The sequence below is a fragment of the Otolemur garnettii genome, unplaced genomic scaffold (assembly GCF_000181295.1).
Source record: "Otolemur garnettii isolate 467f Iridium unplaced genomic scaffold, OtoGar3 scaffold00088, whole genome shotgun sequence".
In the NCBI taxonomy this organism is placed as follows: domain Eukaryota; kingdom Metazoa; phylum Chordata; class Mammalia; order Primates; family Galagidae; genus Otolemur; species Otolemur garnettii.
Window position 1 is genome coordinate 634,972 of NW_003852483.1, and position 19,560 is coordinate 654,531.

A 19,560-nucleotide genomic window follows, 5' to 3' on the forward strand; every position below is an offset into this window, starting at 1 on the left:
CCTGCAAACAAAAAATAGCTGGGCATTGAGGCAGGCGCCTGTAGTCTCAACTACTAAGGAGGCTGAGGCAAGAGAATTGCTTGAGCCCAAGATTTGAGGTTGATGTGAACTGTGACACCATGGCACTCTAACCAGGGCAACAGCTTGAGGCTCTGTCTAAAAAAAAAAAAAAAAAAAGCTATAAGAACAAGCCCGGGAAAGGGAGGAAATTCTTATTTCTAGAATTGCTACATTATGTTATTTAAATGTCCAGTTTTTTAAAAATTCAGAATATTACAAAGATACATGTGTTTTGGTTACATAATTTGTTTTTGTACATTTTAAGTCAAAGTTATAAATGTGCCCCTCTCCAGAAGCTGTGCCTTGTATGGGTTAGGTGTGAATTTACCCGATTCCCCTCCCCTCTCCCACCTACTTGATTTCCACTGAGTTTTTCTTCCATACGTGCACATGAGAGTTGATTGACTAGTTCCAATTTAGCATAGAGTACATGCAGTGTTTGTGTTTCCATTCTTACCATACTTCACTTAGAAGAGTGGCCTCCAGTTCCATCCAGGTGGTTGCAAAAGGTATTTGGATTTGGTGTGGCTGCAAGTAACAAAACCTAACAATGATGACTTCAATAAAAAAATTTATTTTATTTGGCCAGGTACGGTGGCTCATGGCTGTAATCCTAGCACTTGGGAGGCCAAGGCAGGTGGATAGTTTGAGCTCGCGGGTTCAAAACCAGCCTGAGCCAGTGTGAGACCTCATCTCAAAAGAAAAATAGCTGGATGTTGTGGTGGACGCCTGTAGTCCCAGCTACTCCGGAGGCTGAGGGAAGAGAATCACTTCAGCCCAAGAGTTTGAGGTTGCTGTGAGCTATGATGTCAAGGCACTGTACCGAGGGCAACAAAGTAAGACCCTGTCTCAAAAAAAAAAAAAAGAATTTTTTTTATAATATCAATAGTACATTGCCAGACGGGTCAGGACTGCCTCAGGCTGATGCTGCCAGCAAACTTCCAGCCTTATGTTCTGTCATCCTCAAGGCTTCACTGTGATCTTAACATGACTGCCTTATGTGCAGCCTCACTCTCGCCCTCCAGACAGGAGGAAGAGTAAGGAAATTGCCCGAAGGGGTGGGGCCCATGTCAGAAGTTATACCCGTGGCCACTCCAATATATAAGGGAGACTGGGAATTATAAATTTTTAGCTGAGTTCATTTCCAATCCCTACCAGAATTGGGGTATTTTTGCTAATAAATAAGAGAAGAGTGTATATGAGGTGAGCTACCATCAGCAGCGTTTATCATCGGTAGTGCCCCAACCTGCTAAATCTAGCCAGATGAAATTATCATAAACTTATATGTACCCAACAACATCACTGTGAGATGCAAACCAGCAAAACCTGACATAGGGACAAATTTACAAAATCATAACCACGGTGGGAGTTTTAAAACAGACCTAGATACTGATAAATCAAACAGGCAGACGATGAGACAAAGAAAATTTAAAACAGCGCCCCTCCAAGTTTGGTCTCTGTGCAAGCGTGCTATAATATTAGGGGCTTGTGCAGGAAATACAAATCAACTATACCTCCAAGTTCAGTTTGGCTAATAGATTTTTTGTGGCTAATAGACTTTCTTGATGAAAGAAACTAGGCATTGATTTACACACTAGCATAAGCTTTGTATCTTATCACAGTCCTGATAGAGTGCTCACAGACCCCCTACTCTGAGTAACGTTGATTTAAATATCTTGAATCCCACAACAGAGTAGAATTTTTTTTTCCTACTCAACTAATCCTGACAAAAACCCAAAGGCATAGGAACAGAAGAGTCGCATCTGAACCCAGGTATATTTTGAGGACACTGCTGTTGAGTGCTCTGAGGCTGTGCCCACGCACAGTGGTCAGCTCTGCTCTGGGTAACCTACATCACAGTGCCTGTCCTACTCTCCCAACGGACAGCACAGTGTGACAGTATGACACACCATGTCTTCTGCCTGTGTACCCGCAAATCTGAGCTTGTGCAATTTACAGTTTTCATCACATGGAAAATGGTTATTTTTAAAATGAACTGGAATCACACATTTCAATTTTATCTCATATTAGTTTTGTCAGTTAAAGCAAAGCCAACGTATGAGGTTTATTTTCAGAAATGTCTGGTCCTAGAGCAGAGACACAAAGATTTTCATTTCTTGTGCTTGAGTGGGACCAGGCAAAGGTTTGGGTGAGGCCACATCCTGTTTTTCTTCCTTGGGGAACAGTGAAGAATGTAGGAAAGACAGGATCTTAACATTCCACACATCTTATCTGGGCTTAATTTTGTGCTTTCAGCTTTTCTTAAATTGAGAGTGGACACAAATATAAGGAAAATAAGAAAAAAAACTTGGAATAATGGATTTTACTTGCCCTTGACTTTTACCCCAATCTCATTTCTTATTCCCTATACGCAGGCATTGATAGCTGCTAAAATTATATCTTTAGAGTTCTTATTCTGTATAATTATATGGTATAGGTTGGGCATAGGATTAATGTTTTATTATTATTGTGCAAAAAATCCTATCACATTTTCCTTGCTATGTGACTTATTCTATTTTTTTACTTAACAATATGTCTTGGAGGCTCTGTGCCCATAGCACAGTGGTTATGGCATCAACCACAGACACTGAGGCTGGTGGGTTCAAACCCTGCCCAGGCCAGCTAAACAACAAGGACAACTGCAACAAAAAATAGCAGGGCGTTGTGGTGGGCGCCTGTAGTCCCAGCTACTTGGGAGGCTGAGGCAAGAGAATCATTTAAGCCCAAGGATTTGAGGTTGCTGTGAGCTGTGATGTCATAGCACTCTACTGAGGGCAACATAGTGAGTCTCTGTTTCAAAAGAAAAAAAAAACAACATGTCTTGGAGACCCATCTGTGTCAGCAAATACAGATCTACCTCATCCTTTTTCACTGCTGTATATCTGTATGTATCATAGTATCCACACACACATAAATGTGTGTGTCTATGGTGTATATATACATATAAACAGTTTATCCGTACATTCCCCTATTGATAGTTTTTTGGTTGTTTTTTTTTTCTTTTTTTTTTGAGACAGAGCCTCAAGCTGTCCCCCTGGGTAGAGTGCCATGGCATTACAGCTCACAGCAACCTCCAACTCCTGGGCTCAAGCAAGTCTCCTGCCTCTGCCTCCCAAGTAGCTGGGACCACAGGCGCCCGCCACAATGCCCAGCTATTTTTTGGTTGCAGCAGTCATTGTTGTTTGGCGGGCCCGGGCTGGGGATTCGAACCCGCCACCTTAGGTGTATGTGGCTGGCGCCTTAGCCGGTTGAGCTATAGGCGCCGAGCCTTTTGGTTTTTTTTTTAAGACAGGATCTTGCTCTGTCACTCTGTCATCATAGTTCACTGAAGTCTGAAACTCCTGGGCTCAAATGATTCTCCTGCTTCAGCCTCCTGAGTAGCTGAGACTAGAGGCACACACCAATCACACCTGCCTAATATTTCTGTTTTTTGCAGAGACAGGGATCTCGCTTCTGCTCAGGCCGGTCTCAAACTCCTGGCCTCAAAAAATCATCCCTTCTCAGGCTCCCAAATTGCTGGGATTATAGCTATGAGTGACCTATTGATATCTATTTAGGTGACTTCTAATTTCTTGTTATGAAAACAATACTCTGTGTAGTAGCTAGTGTCCAAAAATGGCTCCCAATAAAGCACACCTCTGGGTTTTCATGTCCCTACATATTTCCCTCCACACTGACTCAGGGCTGATGCTGTGACTCACTTTAACCAGCGAAATGCAGTTGTATTTGGGGCTGTAACAGTTCCAGGCTTAAGCCTAACAAAATACTGGCAGCTTTTACTTTTGTGGTTTTGGGAACCAGTTCCACATAAGAAATTCAATACCCTGCTGAAGAAAGAGGCCACACACAGAGGCCTCAGAGAAGGAGATGTTTCACACTTCCTTTGGAGACAAGGGCACATGGAGGAGCACCAAGGTGCCAGATGTATGAGTGAAGAAGCCATCTCAGCTGTTTTAATAGAGTTGAGTTCTAAACTTAGTAGAAGAACTCCCCAGCTGAGCCCTGTCAACCCACAGAATCTTGAGGGATAATCATGAATTATTTTTAAGCTACCAGTGTTTGGGTTTACTGTGTGGCATTAGGTAAGTGAAATTCTTTCATAAACTTGCACACGACTTCCCTCCTTATCCTCTGGATATACAGAGAACTAAATGGCTAGATCATGGGGCAGGCATATCAAGTCTTAATAAATCCTGCGAGTTAAACTGCAAAATGGCTGTATATGACTTTGTATCCCTACCCACAATGACTAGGAGTATCAGTTGCCCTTATTTTCATTTCAAAAATGGGATTTCTAGGGCTGGGTGTGGTGGCTGATGCCTATAATCCTAGCACTCTGGGAGGCCGAGGTGGGTGGATAGCTTGAGCTCACAAGTTTGAGCAAAAAGTAGAGCCCCCGTCTCTACTAAAATAGAAAAACTAAGGCAAGAGGATTGCTTGAGTCCAAGAGTTGGAGGTTGCTGTGAGCTATGATGCCACAGTACTCTAACAGGGCAACAGCTTGAGACTCTGTCTCAAAAATAAAGAAAGGGATTTCTAGCCTGGTGCAGTGGTTCACACCTGTAGCCCCAGCTACTTGGGAGGCTGAGGTGGGAGGACTGCTTGAGCCCAGGAGTTGAAAACCAGCCTGGGTAACTAACACAGCAAGACCCCAACTCATCCCAAGAAATCATCCCTTCTCAGGCTCCCAAATTGCTGGGATTATAGGTATGAGGCCCTGACCCTTTAGAAGTCACTTAAATTTATATCAACAGGTCACTGGATGCAGTATTTTATACCTATAATCCCAGCAATTTGGGAGTCTGAAAAGAAGCTTTTATTTCATTTTGCATTTCCCTGATTACCCAGGTAAGTTCTTGTTTGTATATTCACTCACTATTTGTGTTAACGTTCCTATTAACTGCCTATTGGAGAAGAGACAAACAGGCTTATGTTCTGGGTTTCCGCCGTGCTTTTTTCCCAGTTTCCCTCCTGTGGCTGCTCAGTGTTTTTTCATTTTTTTTTTTTCATTTTTTTTTTTTTTTGGCTGGGGCTGGGTTTGAACCCATCACCCCTGCCACATGAGGCCAGTGCCCTACTCCTTTGAGCCATAGGCACCGCCCTTTTTTTTCTTTTTTTTGGCAGGGGCTGGGTTTGAACCCACCACCTTCAGTATATGGAGCCGGTGCCCTATCCTTTTGAGCCACAGGCGCCACCCCTGCTCAGTGTTTTTTCATGGCATGCGACTCCCTGCAACTGATAACTTCAAGGTATTTATATACTTGCAAGGCCACTCCCATTATGACCCTAATATCATAAACTTTGGTGGGTATCACCTACACCCTCCCAGAATAAAACGTAGAGAAGCTACAGGCAGCCTCAGCACGCTTCTTCATGCTTCTTCACGGGGTGATGAGGACGGCAACATTGTATAGTTACCCTGCCACAGACCTTCTGATCAGCTATGGAAGTTATAACCCTGAGTCTGTGTCTCACCTTAATACTTCATTACCTTGGCTTGGCGCCTGTGGCTCAAGAGGCTAAGGCGCCAGCCACATACACCTGAGCTTGTAGCTTCGAATCCAGCCTGGGCCTGCCAAACGACAGTAACAGCTGCAATCAAAAAATAGCCAGGCGTTGTGGCGGGTGCCTGTAGTCCCAGCTACTTGGGAGGCAGAGGCAGGAGAATTGCTTGAGCCCAGGAGTTGGAGGTTGCTGTGAGCTGTGATGCTGGCACTCTACCCAGGGAGACAGCCTGAGGCTCTGTCTCAAAAAAAGAACTTCATCACCTCACATTTGAGGACTGCCTAAATCCTAAAGAGAATCTCCATACCTTGTTAACATCAAAGTACTAGGATGGCCTCATAAACTTACAGGAGATGTCACAGTGCTGGCATGGGCTCCAGATGTATCTTATACTAGCACATCCAGGTCTGCTAAACATGAAGGTGCCCACGCCCTCTGAAGGGTTACATGCTCTGAATCTACTTGCAGATTCCATTTTTTATGGGTGCTCTGGATCTTACTCCGATGAGGGCCTTCTGTGTGGCCACAGCCAGAGAATGAGAGCAGCTGTGTCTTCTGGGTGATAAAGGGGCCATGACTCACATCCTCCTGGAGGTGAAGCAGTTATGACCTTCTTCCCTTATGTGTGTGTTGAGATAATTTTGTTAGATAATTTTTTATGTTGAATAATTTTATAATATGGAGTGCTTCAAAAGGTCTATGTCCATCTATCACTTTGTGTTAGTTTCTTGGGGCTGCACAAAACTGCATGGCTGATATAGCAGAAATGTGTTGTCTCACAGTCTGGGGGCCAGAATTCTGCAGTCAGAGAGCAGAGAGGGCGGTGCTCCCTCTGACGGACTCTCCCACAACTCAGTCTTTGTATGCACTCTATGTTCCATGTTTTCTCCCTTTCACAAGTCTGTCTCTCCCTTGGAATTTCTCCATTTTATGAAGACACCAGTCAAATTAGATTGGGGCTCACTCTAGGGACCTTGCTCTAACTCAATAGCATCTGCAAAGACTATTTGCAAATAAGGTCATATTCACAGGTATTGGGGTTAGGACTGCATGTCTTCTGGGGAAACATGATTCAACCCATAGCACACAGTGAAACCAGGGCAGTGATGTGAGACAGCTCACTGTGGGTCCTGGGCTTCTAGTGGCTTCACTAGTGGAAACCTAATTTTCTACATATTTCAGAGATTGTGTTATTAAGAGTGCAGCTAAATGTTTAAGCATTCTCCAATAAAACCAGTGAGTATTAGTCCACAGGGAATAGAGAGTTTACATGTGCTTTGGAGACTGAGAAATAAATTATTTTAAAAGGGAATTTTGGAAGATATTACTGGTTTTGGAAGATATTACTGGCATGAAGTCTATTTGCCCTGAAGTTTTAGTGACATTAGTACTTTAATCCAATAATACTAATGTAGGAACCACAGTGATACAAATACATCTTGGTTTTATTGTTTTAACTTTAATTTCTAACTACCCCCTCAGGAAAAACCTTCTGACCACATGTGTGGTATCGCGGAAAATATATTTGGTCTTTGTCCCCACTTCTTGGCACAGAGCCCTAAAACTCCTGGAAGTTCCAGAGTCACAGAGTTTCTAATAATAGGCCCTTTTAAACCAAACCTGAGTCTATGCTAATAAGATGGCTGGTGACGAGGGGCTTCTAGATGACTTCAGGTTAGGGTCTGGTTCCCAGAAAGACCAAACCTTGACTAGACGGCTAGACCTTTCAGCCCTGCCCCAGCTCTCCATGAAGCGGGGAGGAGATGGGGAATGAGTTCAGTCATGAATTGCCAGTGGCTCACACCTGTAATCCCAGCACTTTGGGAGGCCAAAACAGGTGGATTGCTTGAGCTCAGGAGTTCAAGACCAGCTCAAGTAAGAGGGAGACTCCATCTCTACTAAAAATAGAAAAGCTAGCTGGGCATTGTGATGAGCTCCTATAGTTCCAGCTATTTAGGAGACTGAGGCAGGAGGATCACTTGAGCCCAGAAATTCGAGGCTGCTGTGAACTATAATGCCACGGCACTTTAACCTGGGGCAAGAGAGTGAGACTCTGTCTCAGAAAAAAAAAAAAAAATCACAGATTACCAATGATTTAATCAATTTTGCTGAAACTTTCACAGAACCCCTAAACTATGGGGTTTGAAGAGCTTCCAAATTGGAGGACTCATTGAGGTGCTGGGAAGGTGGGGTGGAGGGCTTGGAAGCTCTGTGCCTCTAACCCCAGCCCTTACCATGCATCTCCCTTAGTTGGCTGTTCCTGAGTTGTATCCTTCATAATAAACTGGTAATAGTAGGTATGGTGCTTCTGTGTTCTGTGAATGGTTCTAGCAAATAGTTGAACTGAAAAGGCTGTGGGAGCCCCTGGATTTGCAGCATGGCAGACAGAGATGCAGGTAACCTGGGAACAAAGCACTTACAATGGTGTTCAAAGTGGGGTCAATCTCGTGGGACTGAGTCTGCTTCTGACTCTGGGAAGTTCGCGTCAGAATAAAATTAAATTGCTGGGTGCCCCACTGGTTTTGGAGAATCAGAGAATTGGTGTTGGAAAAGATACCACATACTTGGTATCACAGAAGGAAAGAAATCCTCTGGACACGATTAAAGAGATTAAGACTAGAGCTTCAACTAGTAGTGGGGCTCCCCACATCACCCCCTGCCACGTGGGAGGCACCTCCTGCCAAGTGACCAACTGCAAAGGAAAGCATAATTTAAGACCAGCCTCCTCTGCTGTCACCATGTCCTGACCAAAAACTTGGAAATTTAAAATGAAGTTCCCTTATTGCTGTAGAATGACTACTGCACTCCAGCTTCGTGAGGTTCTAAAGTTTGTAGCTATTGGTGAAAACTGGATCCTTGCTTTATTATTCTTGGATCTAAATTTTTGGAGACGAGAAAGCCTCAGCAGCTGAAATAGCTGTACATAGCAATAAATGGCTTCAGATAACATATGCTTTAAAAAAACGCCATGGTGCTGGATGCATGTGTAATTTCGTGATGAGCCTACAAAAAAGTTATTCAGGCAAGTGGGAAACTGCCTGTATTATCTGATAAAGACGTGCTGGGCGGCAGAGAGAGGCAGCAGATTGAGCAGTGCAAGAATTTATTATAAATCAGGGTGCAACCCATCGTTTTTTTTTCTGCCTTCTTCCCTTCCTTTTATCCACAAAGAAGCTGCTGGCACATCTCAGGCATAGTTGGGACTACGCCAGTCCTTCCTTATGGAAGTTCTGGTCAGGAGGGAGACAGACCTGTCGGGGAAGCTAGCAGAGAACAGGGAAGGCTCTAACTGCTGTGGGTGAGGATGACAGAGAATCCAGGGAAGCAACATGCCCGGGTGACCTGGTGAGGGAAGTCAGGGAACATACTCTAGGCAAGCGGAGCCACTTGCAAAAAGGCCCAAAGGGGGAGAAGGAAGCTCCTTGCTCTTTGTGTTTTTGAGGAAATGGAAATGGAAAGCCAGAAGAACACCATGCACCAATAAGGTGGGTGGGGAAGGCAGGTCCCAGGTCCTCAGGGCTACAGAACTGTCAGGCTTTCACCCTTTCACCTAGGACAGCGCGAGAGCCATGTGGCAGAGGTGTTAAACCCAGAGACATGGGTTTGAAAAGATGGTCCTGAATCTGTGGGGAGGGAAGCTGGGAGCTGGTGGAAGGCGGAGATGGGGAGCCTGGTTCTGAGGCTCTTCTCCAGGAGGGAATTGAGAGGACCTCGGGCCAGGGTGGTGGTGATGGCGACAGAGGGCAGTAGGTGGCAAAACAGATAGGCCTTGGGCACTCCGGGAGAGAAGGAAGGGCCAAGGAGGGGCCAGCGTCTGTCCTGTGGAACCACAGGGATGACCCTGCCACCAAATGTGGGAGGAAATGCACAGAAAAGATGAGGTTTGAGGCAGGATTTGGGGTGAGGGGATGTAGGTCTTAAGTTCGTGATTTGGATAACTCGAGTTTGAGGTGCCACTGGAACAGCCACATGGAAATCCCAAGGAGACCATAGAGGATACAGTTCTGGTAGTCCGCGAGTGTTCAGGTTGGAGGCACATTGCGGGGGTTTCCAGGTGGCAGTGGCAATAGTGAGCCTGGAAGAGATTTTCCCCTGGAAGGGCATGAGTGTGAGAAGAGGATGGTGGAGGACCAAGCCCAGTGTGACTGCCAGAGGGAGAGGCTGAGTTGAGGAGAAAAACAAGGAGGAACATCTAAAGAAATGGAAGCAAAACCAGGAGCACTGATGCCATATAAGCTGAGGGAAAACGTGTTTTGCAGAGGGAATGGATGAAAATGGGCAGAGGCTGAGAGAAAACAAAAATTAACTCAGCAGTCTGGGGTCCTCCTGGTTCACACCACATTGTTGATGTGGATGTGGGGGTCAGACTGGCCAGAAGGGTGGAGCAAGGAGATGGAGCCGCTGTGTTTGACAAGTACGGCTGTTTATCTTGTTTGCACTTGGGTTTCTGTAGAACTCGCTGCTAGTCAGAAGCACCTGGGCAAAAAGACCCCGAACCACAGTTTTCTGCTTCTCCCTTTATGCAAATTAAACCAGGCCAGGTGCAGTGGCTCACGGCATAATCCTAGCACTCTGGGAGGCTGAGGAGGGTGGATTGCTTGAGCTCCTAAGTTCAAGACCAGCAGAAGTAAAAGTGAGACCCCCATCTCTACTAGAAATAGAAAAACTGAGGCAAGAGGATTGCTTAAGCCCAAGAATTGGAGGTCGATGTGAGCTATAACACCACAGCACTCTCTCAAAAACAAACAAACAAAAGACCACATACCACTGTGACTACCCTGGTCTCAGGGCTGTTCTTCAGATATCCTGGGACTGGGGCCTGGTGCGGTGGGTCACCTCCCTAATCCTAGCACTCTGGGAGGCTGGGGCAGGTGGACTGCCTGAGCTTACAGCCTGAGCAAGAGTGAGACTCGCCCCAAAGAAAAAAAAAGCTGGGCATTGTGGCAGGCTAGTCAGTCCAGCTACTCAGGAGGCTGAGACGAGAGAATCGCTTGAGCCTAAAAGTTTGAGGTTGCTGTGAGCTGTGATGCCAAGGCACTCTACCCAGGGTGACAAGTGAGACTCTGTCTCAAAACAAAACAAAACAAAACAGATATCCTGGGATGGCTCTGGCTGAGAAGACGTCACATTGGCTCTTCACTCCACTTAGAATGCTTTTTCTCAGATATTTGAATGGCTCCCCTATTACAACCTGCAAGGGGGCCCCAGCTTTTTCCTGTGGCTCTTCCCAGTGTAAACCATGCTCATTTTTTCTTCTTGCTATTGCCAATCCTGAGGCTCAGTAAGGCCGTCTCCCAGGTGGTAATCAGGCAGTCAGCCTCCAGTGATTCCTGTCCCTGGTATATACACTCCTGCCTGGTTTCCTCCTACAATGAAGAGGTCCCACCTGTGTAACCAAGAGAATACTGCAGAAATGATGGTGTGTGACTTCCAAGTCTCGGTTATAAAAGACATTGTGGTTTCTACCTGCTTTCTTTAGGGGAAAGTTAGTGGTTTGTGAGGATGCTCAAGAAAACCATGTGGCTACAAACTGAGGCTTCCTGCCCATACCCAGCACACTGTCAAACATGTCAGTTATCTGCCTTGTGAAAATCCTCCAGTCCCAGTCAAGCCTTCAGGTGACAGAAGCCCTGGCTGACATTTGACTGCAACCTCCTGAGTGACCTTAAGCCAATACCATCTGGCTAAGGCTCTCCTGAATTCTTGACCACAGGGACTCTATAAAATAATAAATGTTAACTGTTTTTCGCTGTTAAATTTGAGGGTGATCTGTTATGCAGCAATGGAAACTAACACAGGCGGGAAGGAACAGAGTTCTGGTCTGGCCTTGATATAAACCATATTCTGCTAACCACAGAGAAAGCTTTTATTTTGACCCTCCAATTTAATTTATCCTGTTTATCCTTAATTTCTGAACCTGTAGGAAGAAGAGGAAGGGGGAGGGAGAGAGGTGGGGGCATGCAGGCAGGAATTACCAACAGAGACATTTTTGGAAAAAAGAAATACCAAAAAGTTAAGTTTGAAAAGGGTGTAAGCAAGGAATCATGTGTGAAACCCACATTTCTGACCCCACCCAAGAAACTGTCCGTAAAAATATAAATTGGTGTTTAAACCTTGAGTCAGGTTTATGTCCCCAGTTGCATGAAAATAGCATGAGGGGGTTGAAGGATGATTATGTCATTTTTCTGTAAGTCACACAACAATCAAGGGTTCTGGAACTAGATACAAACTCGAGTGTGTGAAGTTGAAAGCAACTGTGCCTGGTCACTTTCTCTGAGACACACAGCACCAGGAAAAGGACAACACCTCACTGGGTGACCAGTTTTCCAGGACAGGGCTCATAGGACCCTTCTCTGCAGCCCCCGTCTGGTTTCCCTAGACCTAGAAGGGAGCAGAATGGAACCAAATGCTTCAAGAACTCTTACAACCTTACTCTAAAGGCATCTTTAAGGGCACAGAAGGGAAGGTAAGAGGAGGAAAAACCCAAAGATAAACACCCAGAAGTCCTCAAACAATACTGGGGAGAGCAGCCCCCAGTGCAGACTGGCACTAACATGGGCTGGCCTGAGCCTGAGGCTTGGGTCCTGGAGGTTTGAGAATGATATTATCACCCAGTCCAGGAGAGTCTGGATCTTCTCCCATGTTTCTTGTCGCCACCCGCCAGCCACAATCACTGACCTTCCAACACCTTCTCCAGTTAAGAAGGAGAACTGTGTGAGATATTCCCCCCCAAACCGGATAGAGACAGCAGTAGTCCCAAATAATTTTAACCAGGGTAGTGAGCCAGGGGTGGCTCAACCATTTTGTCTGCGGACCATCCAAGAGAACTTTTTATTTCCTGTCTGAGGTGGGAAGGCAATCGCAGGGAGCAGGCTCGGAGGCCTCCAGGTCTGGCCCAGAAGGCCAGAGCGCTCCCTAATTCACCCCAATTAAAAGGGAATGGTGGTCCAGTCGAAACTCCAAACAAGGTACTTGATAATCAGTTAAATCTCACGACACTGAATCCAAATCCTTTCTCTGAGAAAGGAAAAACAAAGAAAATTCCTCGGTCACAAACAAGAGGGTGGGGCCTTCCAGATCCAGGCTTTTGCATGTGCTAAGCAAAACCAAGAATAAGGCAAGAAAATATGCTATTTGAGTTGTGTTCAAATGTCCTTTTACAAGTGAAACAAATTACTTCTGCATGTTCTGGGGCTCTGCAGAAAGCAAATAGTGTTCTGCGTTTAATGGGTAAAATTACACAATTTGCTTTTAACAGTAAACCAAAAGCACGGTGGCTGCAGATAGCATCGAACTCCTGGGGGCTCCCTTCACGCAGCCCCACTCCCTGCAGTTTCTGAGCATTTCGGAGGGACCATGTTGTCCCCACCGGCCTGGCAGGGCCCCAAGCGGTGACACAGCCTGTTCCCTTTGTTGAACGTTTCCTTTGCTGAGCCCTCACATCTCCTCTTCCCTCGCGCTGGTTTCTAGGACTGAGTAGCTCTCGGATTTGCCCGGAGGAGGCTGGCGAGCGCAGTGTAGTCCGGAGATCCTCATTTGTGACCCAGGCCACTCCCCTCCCGCCCCCCGCCGCCGCGCGGTGTCCTGTCCCCCCGAAAGTGGGTGGCAACTGCTCCATGAGGAACCCCAGTGAGGCCAGGCTAGACACCCCCAAGGTACCACCTTTGTATCCCAGGGTTCCGAGGCGCAGGCCACAGGACGGGCGCGCGAGGCAATTTCTGGGGACCCAGCGGCGCCCCTGGCTCTCCGCTTCCCAAGCGTCCCACCCGTCTTCTGCGCGTCTCCCCAGCAGGGGGCGCCGGCGCCGGCCTCGCTCTGCCCATCGGGGCGGGCGAGCTGCGGACCCTGCCTCCTGCACGCCGCCCGCGGTCCGCCCCCAGCTCTGGTCCCGGCGGCCGGCGGGACGCCCGCGCCCGCGCCCTCGCCCAGCCAGCCCGCGCCGCAGCCGGAGCCGGAGCCGAGCGGCGCATCCTGGCCGGGGAGAGGAGGACGACCAGATCTTCGAGGGGGACAAACTTGCAAAGCGCCGGGGAGGAAGAGGAGCAGACACGCGGCAAAAGGGGTGGTGGCGCCCGGCCCCGAAACTCGAAGGCCGAGCACGGCAGGCGGAGGTTGGCCCGGCCCCCACGGCCCCCGGCATGGCCCAGGGCTCGGCGCTCCCGCGGCAGGCTGCACTATGCTGCCCGGCCGTCTGGGTGGCCGCCGCTCTCCTGCTCACACTGCGCGGGACATCAGGTAGGACCCGGCGCGCCGCTCCGTTCGCGGGCGTGGGTTCGGGGCTCGCGCGGCCGCCCCTTCCTCTGCCACTTTGCTCCCGGCCGCCGCGCCGGCGCCCGTGCTTCCGAGCGAGGGGCGCCCGCAGGGCCCTCCGCACCGGCCCCGGCGCCAGCCTCGGCCCGGTGCCGCGGGCCGCCCGGGGCTGGTTCCAATAAGCCGCACTCTGGGGACGCCTAAGTGTTTCCAGAGGCCGGGGGCGCCGCCGGTGGGGAGGCTCTCACCCGGGCTTTCCGAGGGTCGCGAGTGAGCGAGTCTGCGGCAGAGGAAGGGGCGCCCGAGCTGTGCCCGCGGACGTGCTCCGGGGGTCTCAGGACTGGGACTCGGACTTACTCCACGAGGTTACTCCAACAGGGCACGGCTGCTGGTACCCCTGTCTGTCCCGGAGGTTTCCCCCGGGTTGGGCTGATGCCCTGCGGGAGCCTTGGTCGGACGAAGCCCCGGGAAGCAGCCCTCGTGGCGCCAGTGGGGTGGCCCGCAGACCCCAAGTCCTGACTGCACCCCCACCCCCGCCTCGGGGCCTGTTGATTGAGACCAGTGCTTTGGCCTCCCTTTTGTTAGCCCCACCACTTCCCCGTCTCAGGAGCCCCTAAACCTTCCCTCGCCCCCCACCGTCCTGAGGTGGCCGAAGCGGCGTTTCTGGTGAATTGAGATCAGGGGTCCCTGGTGGACCCTGGGCGGCAGAGGCGCGTCCAGTTTCCGTCCAGAGGCCGAGGGACCCCAGGACTTGTACAGGCGTGGGGCAGGAGGGGCGGGGCCTGGCTTTCGGGTGGCTTTTCCTCGAGGGACACCCACTGCCCCGGGAACGCTACTTGGGTTCGGCCGCCTAGATCCGGGGAGCGGAGAAACTGCAGGGAGCCTCAGAGGGGACGCTGGGGATACGTGCCAGGTTGCCGAGAGGAGGCGGCGCCCGCCCTGGCTGTGCCGCCCCAGGAGCACCTCAGGCCTGCGCGCTCTCGGTGGATTCCGGGCACCCTGCCGGCGCGGGGGTGGCGGCGGGGCTTCCAGGCACTGGGGCTGTAGGGACGGAGGGGGTTCGACTTAAGCCCCCAAAGCGGGAGTGAGACGCTTCCTACTTTGGGTTCAGTGCCCCTGCCCCCCTAACCCGCACTCTTGGGAGAGGATGAGAATTAGCGCACGTACGGGGCGGGGTGACGAATGGGGGACGCGGCTCCACCGAGCGCTCTGGCCTGACCCGCGCTAGTCAGAAAGGCTGAGCCGCCTTTCCTGGGGGGCGGTTTAGTTTGAACAGATGCTGATCACGTCAGGACGTTCTTACTAGTAGATTTGAAAAGACAGTTTGCATTTATATCTCTGTCGGTTAAAGCATAAACAGCGTAGGTTGCGCGATGAAATAGGTAAAGTACATTCCAAGTTAGTGTCCAGCACTAACATCCTCTCTCCCTTGCACCCTGTCCCAGGAATCCACCCTGTCCCAGGAATCCGCCCCCTCCCTCAGTCCCTTTGCCCGGGGAGCGGGTCCAACTCGCTGCCCCGACGTGTGGTGGCACAGCCTTTGCTGGTGGTCACCCTGCGGTAGATTCCCCTGCAAAAACAGTCTTGCGGGCCGCGTAGCTCGAGGGCAGCCTTGGGTGAGGGTGAGGGGGCGCTGCAGGGAGGGGTTTGAGGCCGGTGATGAGAAAGGTAGAGGCCCGGCGCTAGCGTGAAGGTTGTACCAAGAACAGGAACGTTATTTCCGTTTTGGGTGGAGTGTTTAAACATTGCCATCTTTTCCAGCCGAATGTAAGAAATGTGTGATGAACAAAGCAAAAAGGGATCATTTTCTTCAATTTTTAAATAATAATAATCGCTATCGTGGAGAGAATGGGATATAATTCTCTTCGTTTTGGACGGCTACGTTAATTGAAAAAGAATATGATAACATATTCAAAATATGAATAAAATTATGTAATTACAGGAGAGTTGGGTGTTTGGAATCTTTTCTCCTGTGAAGAGGAGTCCCTGTAATTTGAGTGGGTTTTGTACACGAAATAGTTCACTATGTAAAAACATCCGAAAGATTATTCTAAAAGGATTGATTCCACTCTGTTATAGAAAGACTGTTCCTTATGGGGACAGATATCTGGGTTGGGACTCTACCCCTACAACGCAGGGTAGGGGAGAGGGACCATTAAAGGGCCTCCCTCCCCCACTGTGACAGTGTAGTGTTTACTTGTGGGCCAGTCCCTGGAACAATGGTCATAATAAATAATGATAGTGATCCATCTAGAAGAAAATAAATGAAAACATATTGAATGAGAAGACTTTGTGGAAAAAGAAAAGTTTTTATGTGTATAATAAGGCAACATATTTTTCTTATTATGGCTGTGTACCAAGCAAAGAACTACACATTTGAAATTTTTCAGTATGTAATTATGAGATGGAGCTTAACCCTGGTGTCCACTTGGTAAAGAATGTCACCCTGAAGATCTGAACACCAGGGACCCTTCGTAACACTGGGGGGTTCTAGGGGCTCTGATAGGCCAGGCTGAACTTTTAATTAATGAAAGAAATCATCGTTAGAACATCATCAAGAATTCTGCTTAAGAGTTGTGTGCAAAAAGCAACATGAGTTAAAAAATTTGCATTTTCTAGGAGTAATTTATGGTGACAGTGGTCTGCAGATGTATGAGTGATGTGAAATGACATTTCTGTTTTTTATCATGAAAGGCTTTTTTTTATTGTTGATCCAAAGTGCAGCTCTAATTAGTGTTTGTATGTGCGTCTCTCTTACAGTATGGTTGGCAGTGAATCATTTGTTGCCCCTTAAACGTTTAGCCTGGATTTAACCTCTGAGACTTTTAAGTCTTGCAAAGTCTGAATTTTATACCACTCTTCTTTGCAAGATCTTTTTCTGAAGTTAGTGGAATAGAAATACAGGAGTGAGAACTGCTTGTCTGACAGGTAGGGAAGATTAATCCTCTTTAGAAAGGTTTCAGCTGGGAAACTGGCGCTGCTTTAAAAATGCATTCCATGGGAGGCCTGGATGGGAAAAATTGTCATTATCATTGAAATAGAGGGTTTAGGGATTAGGCTCCCTAATCTGCAGGACCTGGCTAGTCTGATGAAGTGCTGGAAATTTGTGTGCTTTTTGTCTTTTCCCCTTGAGAGCCCAAATTATGTCATTCCAAGTTGTATTGGCGGAAAGGAAAAGCATACTACTGTTATCCCCTGCTAAGTGTTAGCTCCACGCTTGAATCCATCATCTTTTAAAGGGTTTGTTGATGGTAGAGGCCTTTTGGTGTTTATCTGATCTATTTCCTGGGAACCTGGAGGGGAAACTGTGAGGATCTTCTCCCCTCCCCCTGCCCCATCTGCACCTGGTGGTATAGAGTGGCCTGCTGCTCAGTTTTGAGTTTACACTGCTGTGCCCCACTGAGGTTCCCTCAGGGCTGGCTCTTCCTTGCACCCACCCCTTGGCTGTGGCCCTTATAAAGAATGTTGTCTTGAGGGTATTTTGTTCTTTGGGAACCCTGCAGTGACCGCCAAGTGGACTCCAAGAATACCAAGCATGAAAGGTTTCAAAGCAAAGAAACCAGGGTGCCTTGCTTTGTAGAGGAAGCAGTGCTGGTTAGGTGTGGATTTTTATTGGTTGTGTCTCAGCTTTGTGGCAATAGTGGTTTCATGAAAAGACTGTTGGGCTGAAAGGACTAGTTTTGAAAACATTGCTTCTCGGTGACCCTTTGGGCTCTTTGGGTTTGCATTGTTCTGCCCTTACCACGGTTAGGAGTTCAGAGGGGAGTGTGAGCCTCTTGAGTCTTGAAGTAAAAATCCAGGCAACAAGAGGAGCTCTGGCCCATTAATTATGGCTGCAACTGGCTGGGGTTTTCTCCCAGCCACCTTTTTCTAGCATGTATTTATTTGGTTTCGTAGAGGAGCTTGCCAAGTTGGAAATGAGGGCGGGACAGCTTTGTCTGCATGTGCAGTTGTCATAAAATATGTCTGGGTATAATCTGTTTAAAATCATATTAACAAAGTGGCCAAGGAATTGTTAAACAGTGTTGGGAATTTTCACAAAGCTTTTCAAAAACAGGGAATTGTGTCGGTGTGGTTTGCATCATTTTGGGGATTTCTGGAAGTGTTTTAAGTCCTATCTCTGAAAGAACCAAAAAATCAAAAGCCAAAAGGAAGGAAATAATTACAGAAAAATTTAGCCTAATTCGATTAAGTAGCTAGTCCTCTAGAAAGGCTCAGTTTCAGGGGGAAGTGTGTATCTTTAATTGTCCCTGGAATGAGCCTCAGAGTCCTCTGTCACTGTGGAGATGTTATCAGGAGAAAGTGTGGCTGCTGCTTTGAATCCTCCTTGATGGGGCAGGGTTCTCTCGAGTCCCAAATGCTCACAGCCTAATGGTTTCCACACCCTCTTGGAGGGGTAGTTAACACAATGTGCAGCTAAATTACGGAAACATTTTGGCCTGAACTCATTGTTAGGCTGTGCTGTGAAATAAAGTAGCCACTAGCCACGTGCAAGCTATTTAAGTTAAATTAATTAAAATTAAAAGAAATTAAAGAATCAATTTCTCTACCTCACTGGCCTCGTTCCAGATACAAGTAGCCATTTATGGCTCTGCTGAAAATGTTTTTGAGATTATGGTAGGGATTGTGTTGAATCTGTAGCTGACTTTGAGAGGTATTAACATCTCAATGGTATTAAGTCTTCTAGTCCTTCAACCTGGAATGTCTTTGCATTTATTTAAATCTTCTTTAAGTTCTTTCAGTTTGTAGTTTTCAGTGCACAAGTCTTTCACCTCCTTGGTTAAATCTGTTCCTGGGTATTTTCTTTTTTTCCTGTGCTATTGGAATTAAAATTGTTTTCTGAATTTCCTTTTTGGATTGCTTATTGTTAGTGCATAGAAGTACAGTTGATTTTGGCATGTTTATTATTATTATTTTGCAGTTTTTGGCCGGGGCTGGGTTTGAACCTGCCACCTCTGGCATATGGGGCCGGTGCCCTACTCCTTTGAGCCACAGGCACTGCACTGCATGTTTATTTTCTATCCTGTTTGGTGGAATTTATCATCTGAAATGGCATTTTTGTGGATCTTACCCATACATGTACATAAGATCATGTCATTTGCGAACAGATAATTTTACTTCTTCCTTTCCTTTTTGATGGCTTTATTCTTTTTTCTCCTTTTTTCTCTTCCAGTACAGTTATGGGCCACTTAATGACATTTTGAGTGATGAACTGCATATGATGATGGTGGTCCCATAAGATTGTATCATTTTTTACTGTACCTCTTCTGTGTTTAGATGTGATACAGACACAGATACTTTGGTTGCGTTACAGTTGCCTACACTATTCAGTACGGTAACATGCTGTACAGGTTTGCAGCCTGGGAGTAATAGGCTGGCTCTGGGGGTATGCAGTAGGCTATACCATCTAGGCTTGTGTATGCACGTTCTGTGATGTTCCCAGGACAAAATCACTTAATAATGAAATTGCCTAATGGTGGCCTTTCTCAGAATGTATTCCTATTAAGTGACTCATGATCGTACTGTGTTGAGTAGAAGTGGCAAAAGTGGGCATTCGTGTGTTCCTGATTTTAGAGGAAAAGCTTTCAGACTTTGACCATTAAGTATGATGTTTGCAGCTCCGCACCTGTAGCTCAGTGGCTAGGGCGCCGGCCACATATGCCGGGGCTGGTGGGTTTGACCCCGGCCTGGGCCTGCTAAACAACAGTAACAACTTACAAAAAAAAAAAAAGCCGGGTGTTGTGG

At 47.5% G+C, this 19,560-nt stretch overlaps 1 protein-coding gene across 2 annotated transcripts in view; it reads left to right on the plus strand.

Moving 5' to 3' along the window:
• The first annotated feature begins 13,627 nt into the window (after positions 1 to 13,627).
• The window catches only part of ROR2 (receptor tyrosine kinase like orphan receptor 2), a 198,995-nt gene continuing 193,062 nt past the window's right edge, over positions 13,628 to 19,560 (plus strand). The window contains exon 1 of one of the 2 annotated variants that reach the window (XM_012808353.1): positions 13,628 to 13,800. In XM_012808353.1, coding sequence (XP_012663807.1) covers positions 13,704 to 13,800 — 97 coding nt within the window. In that variant the 5' untranslated portion in view covers positions 13,628 to 13,703. The remainder of the gene's footprint in view (positions 13,801 to 19,560) is intronic. The other variant, XM_023516253.1, reaches the window with a different exon arrangement.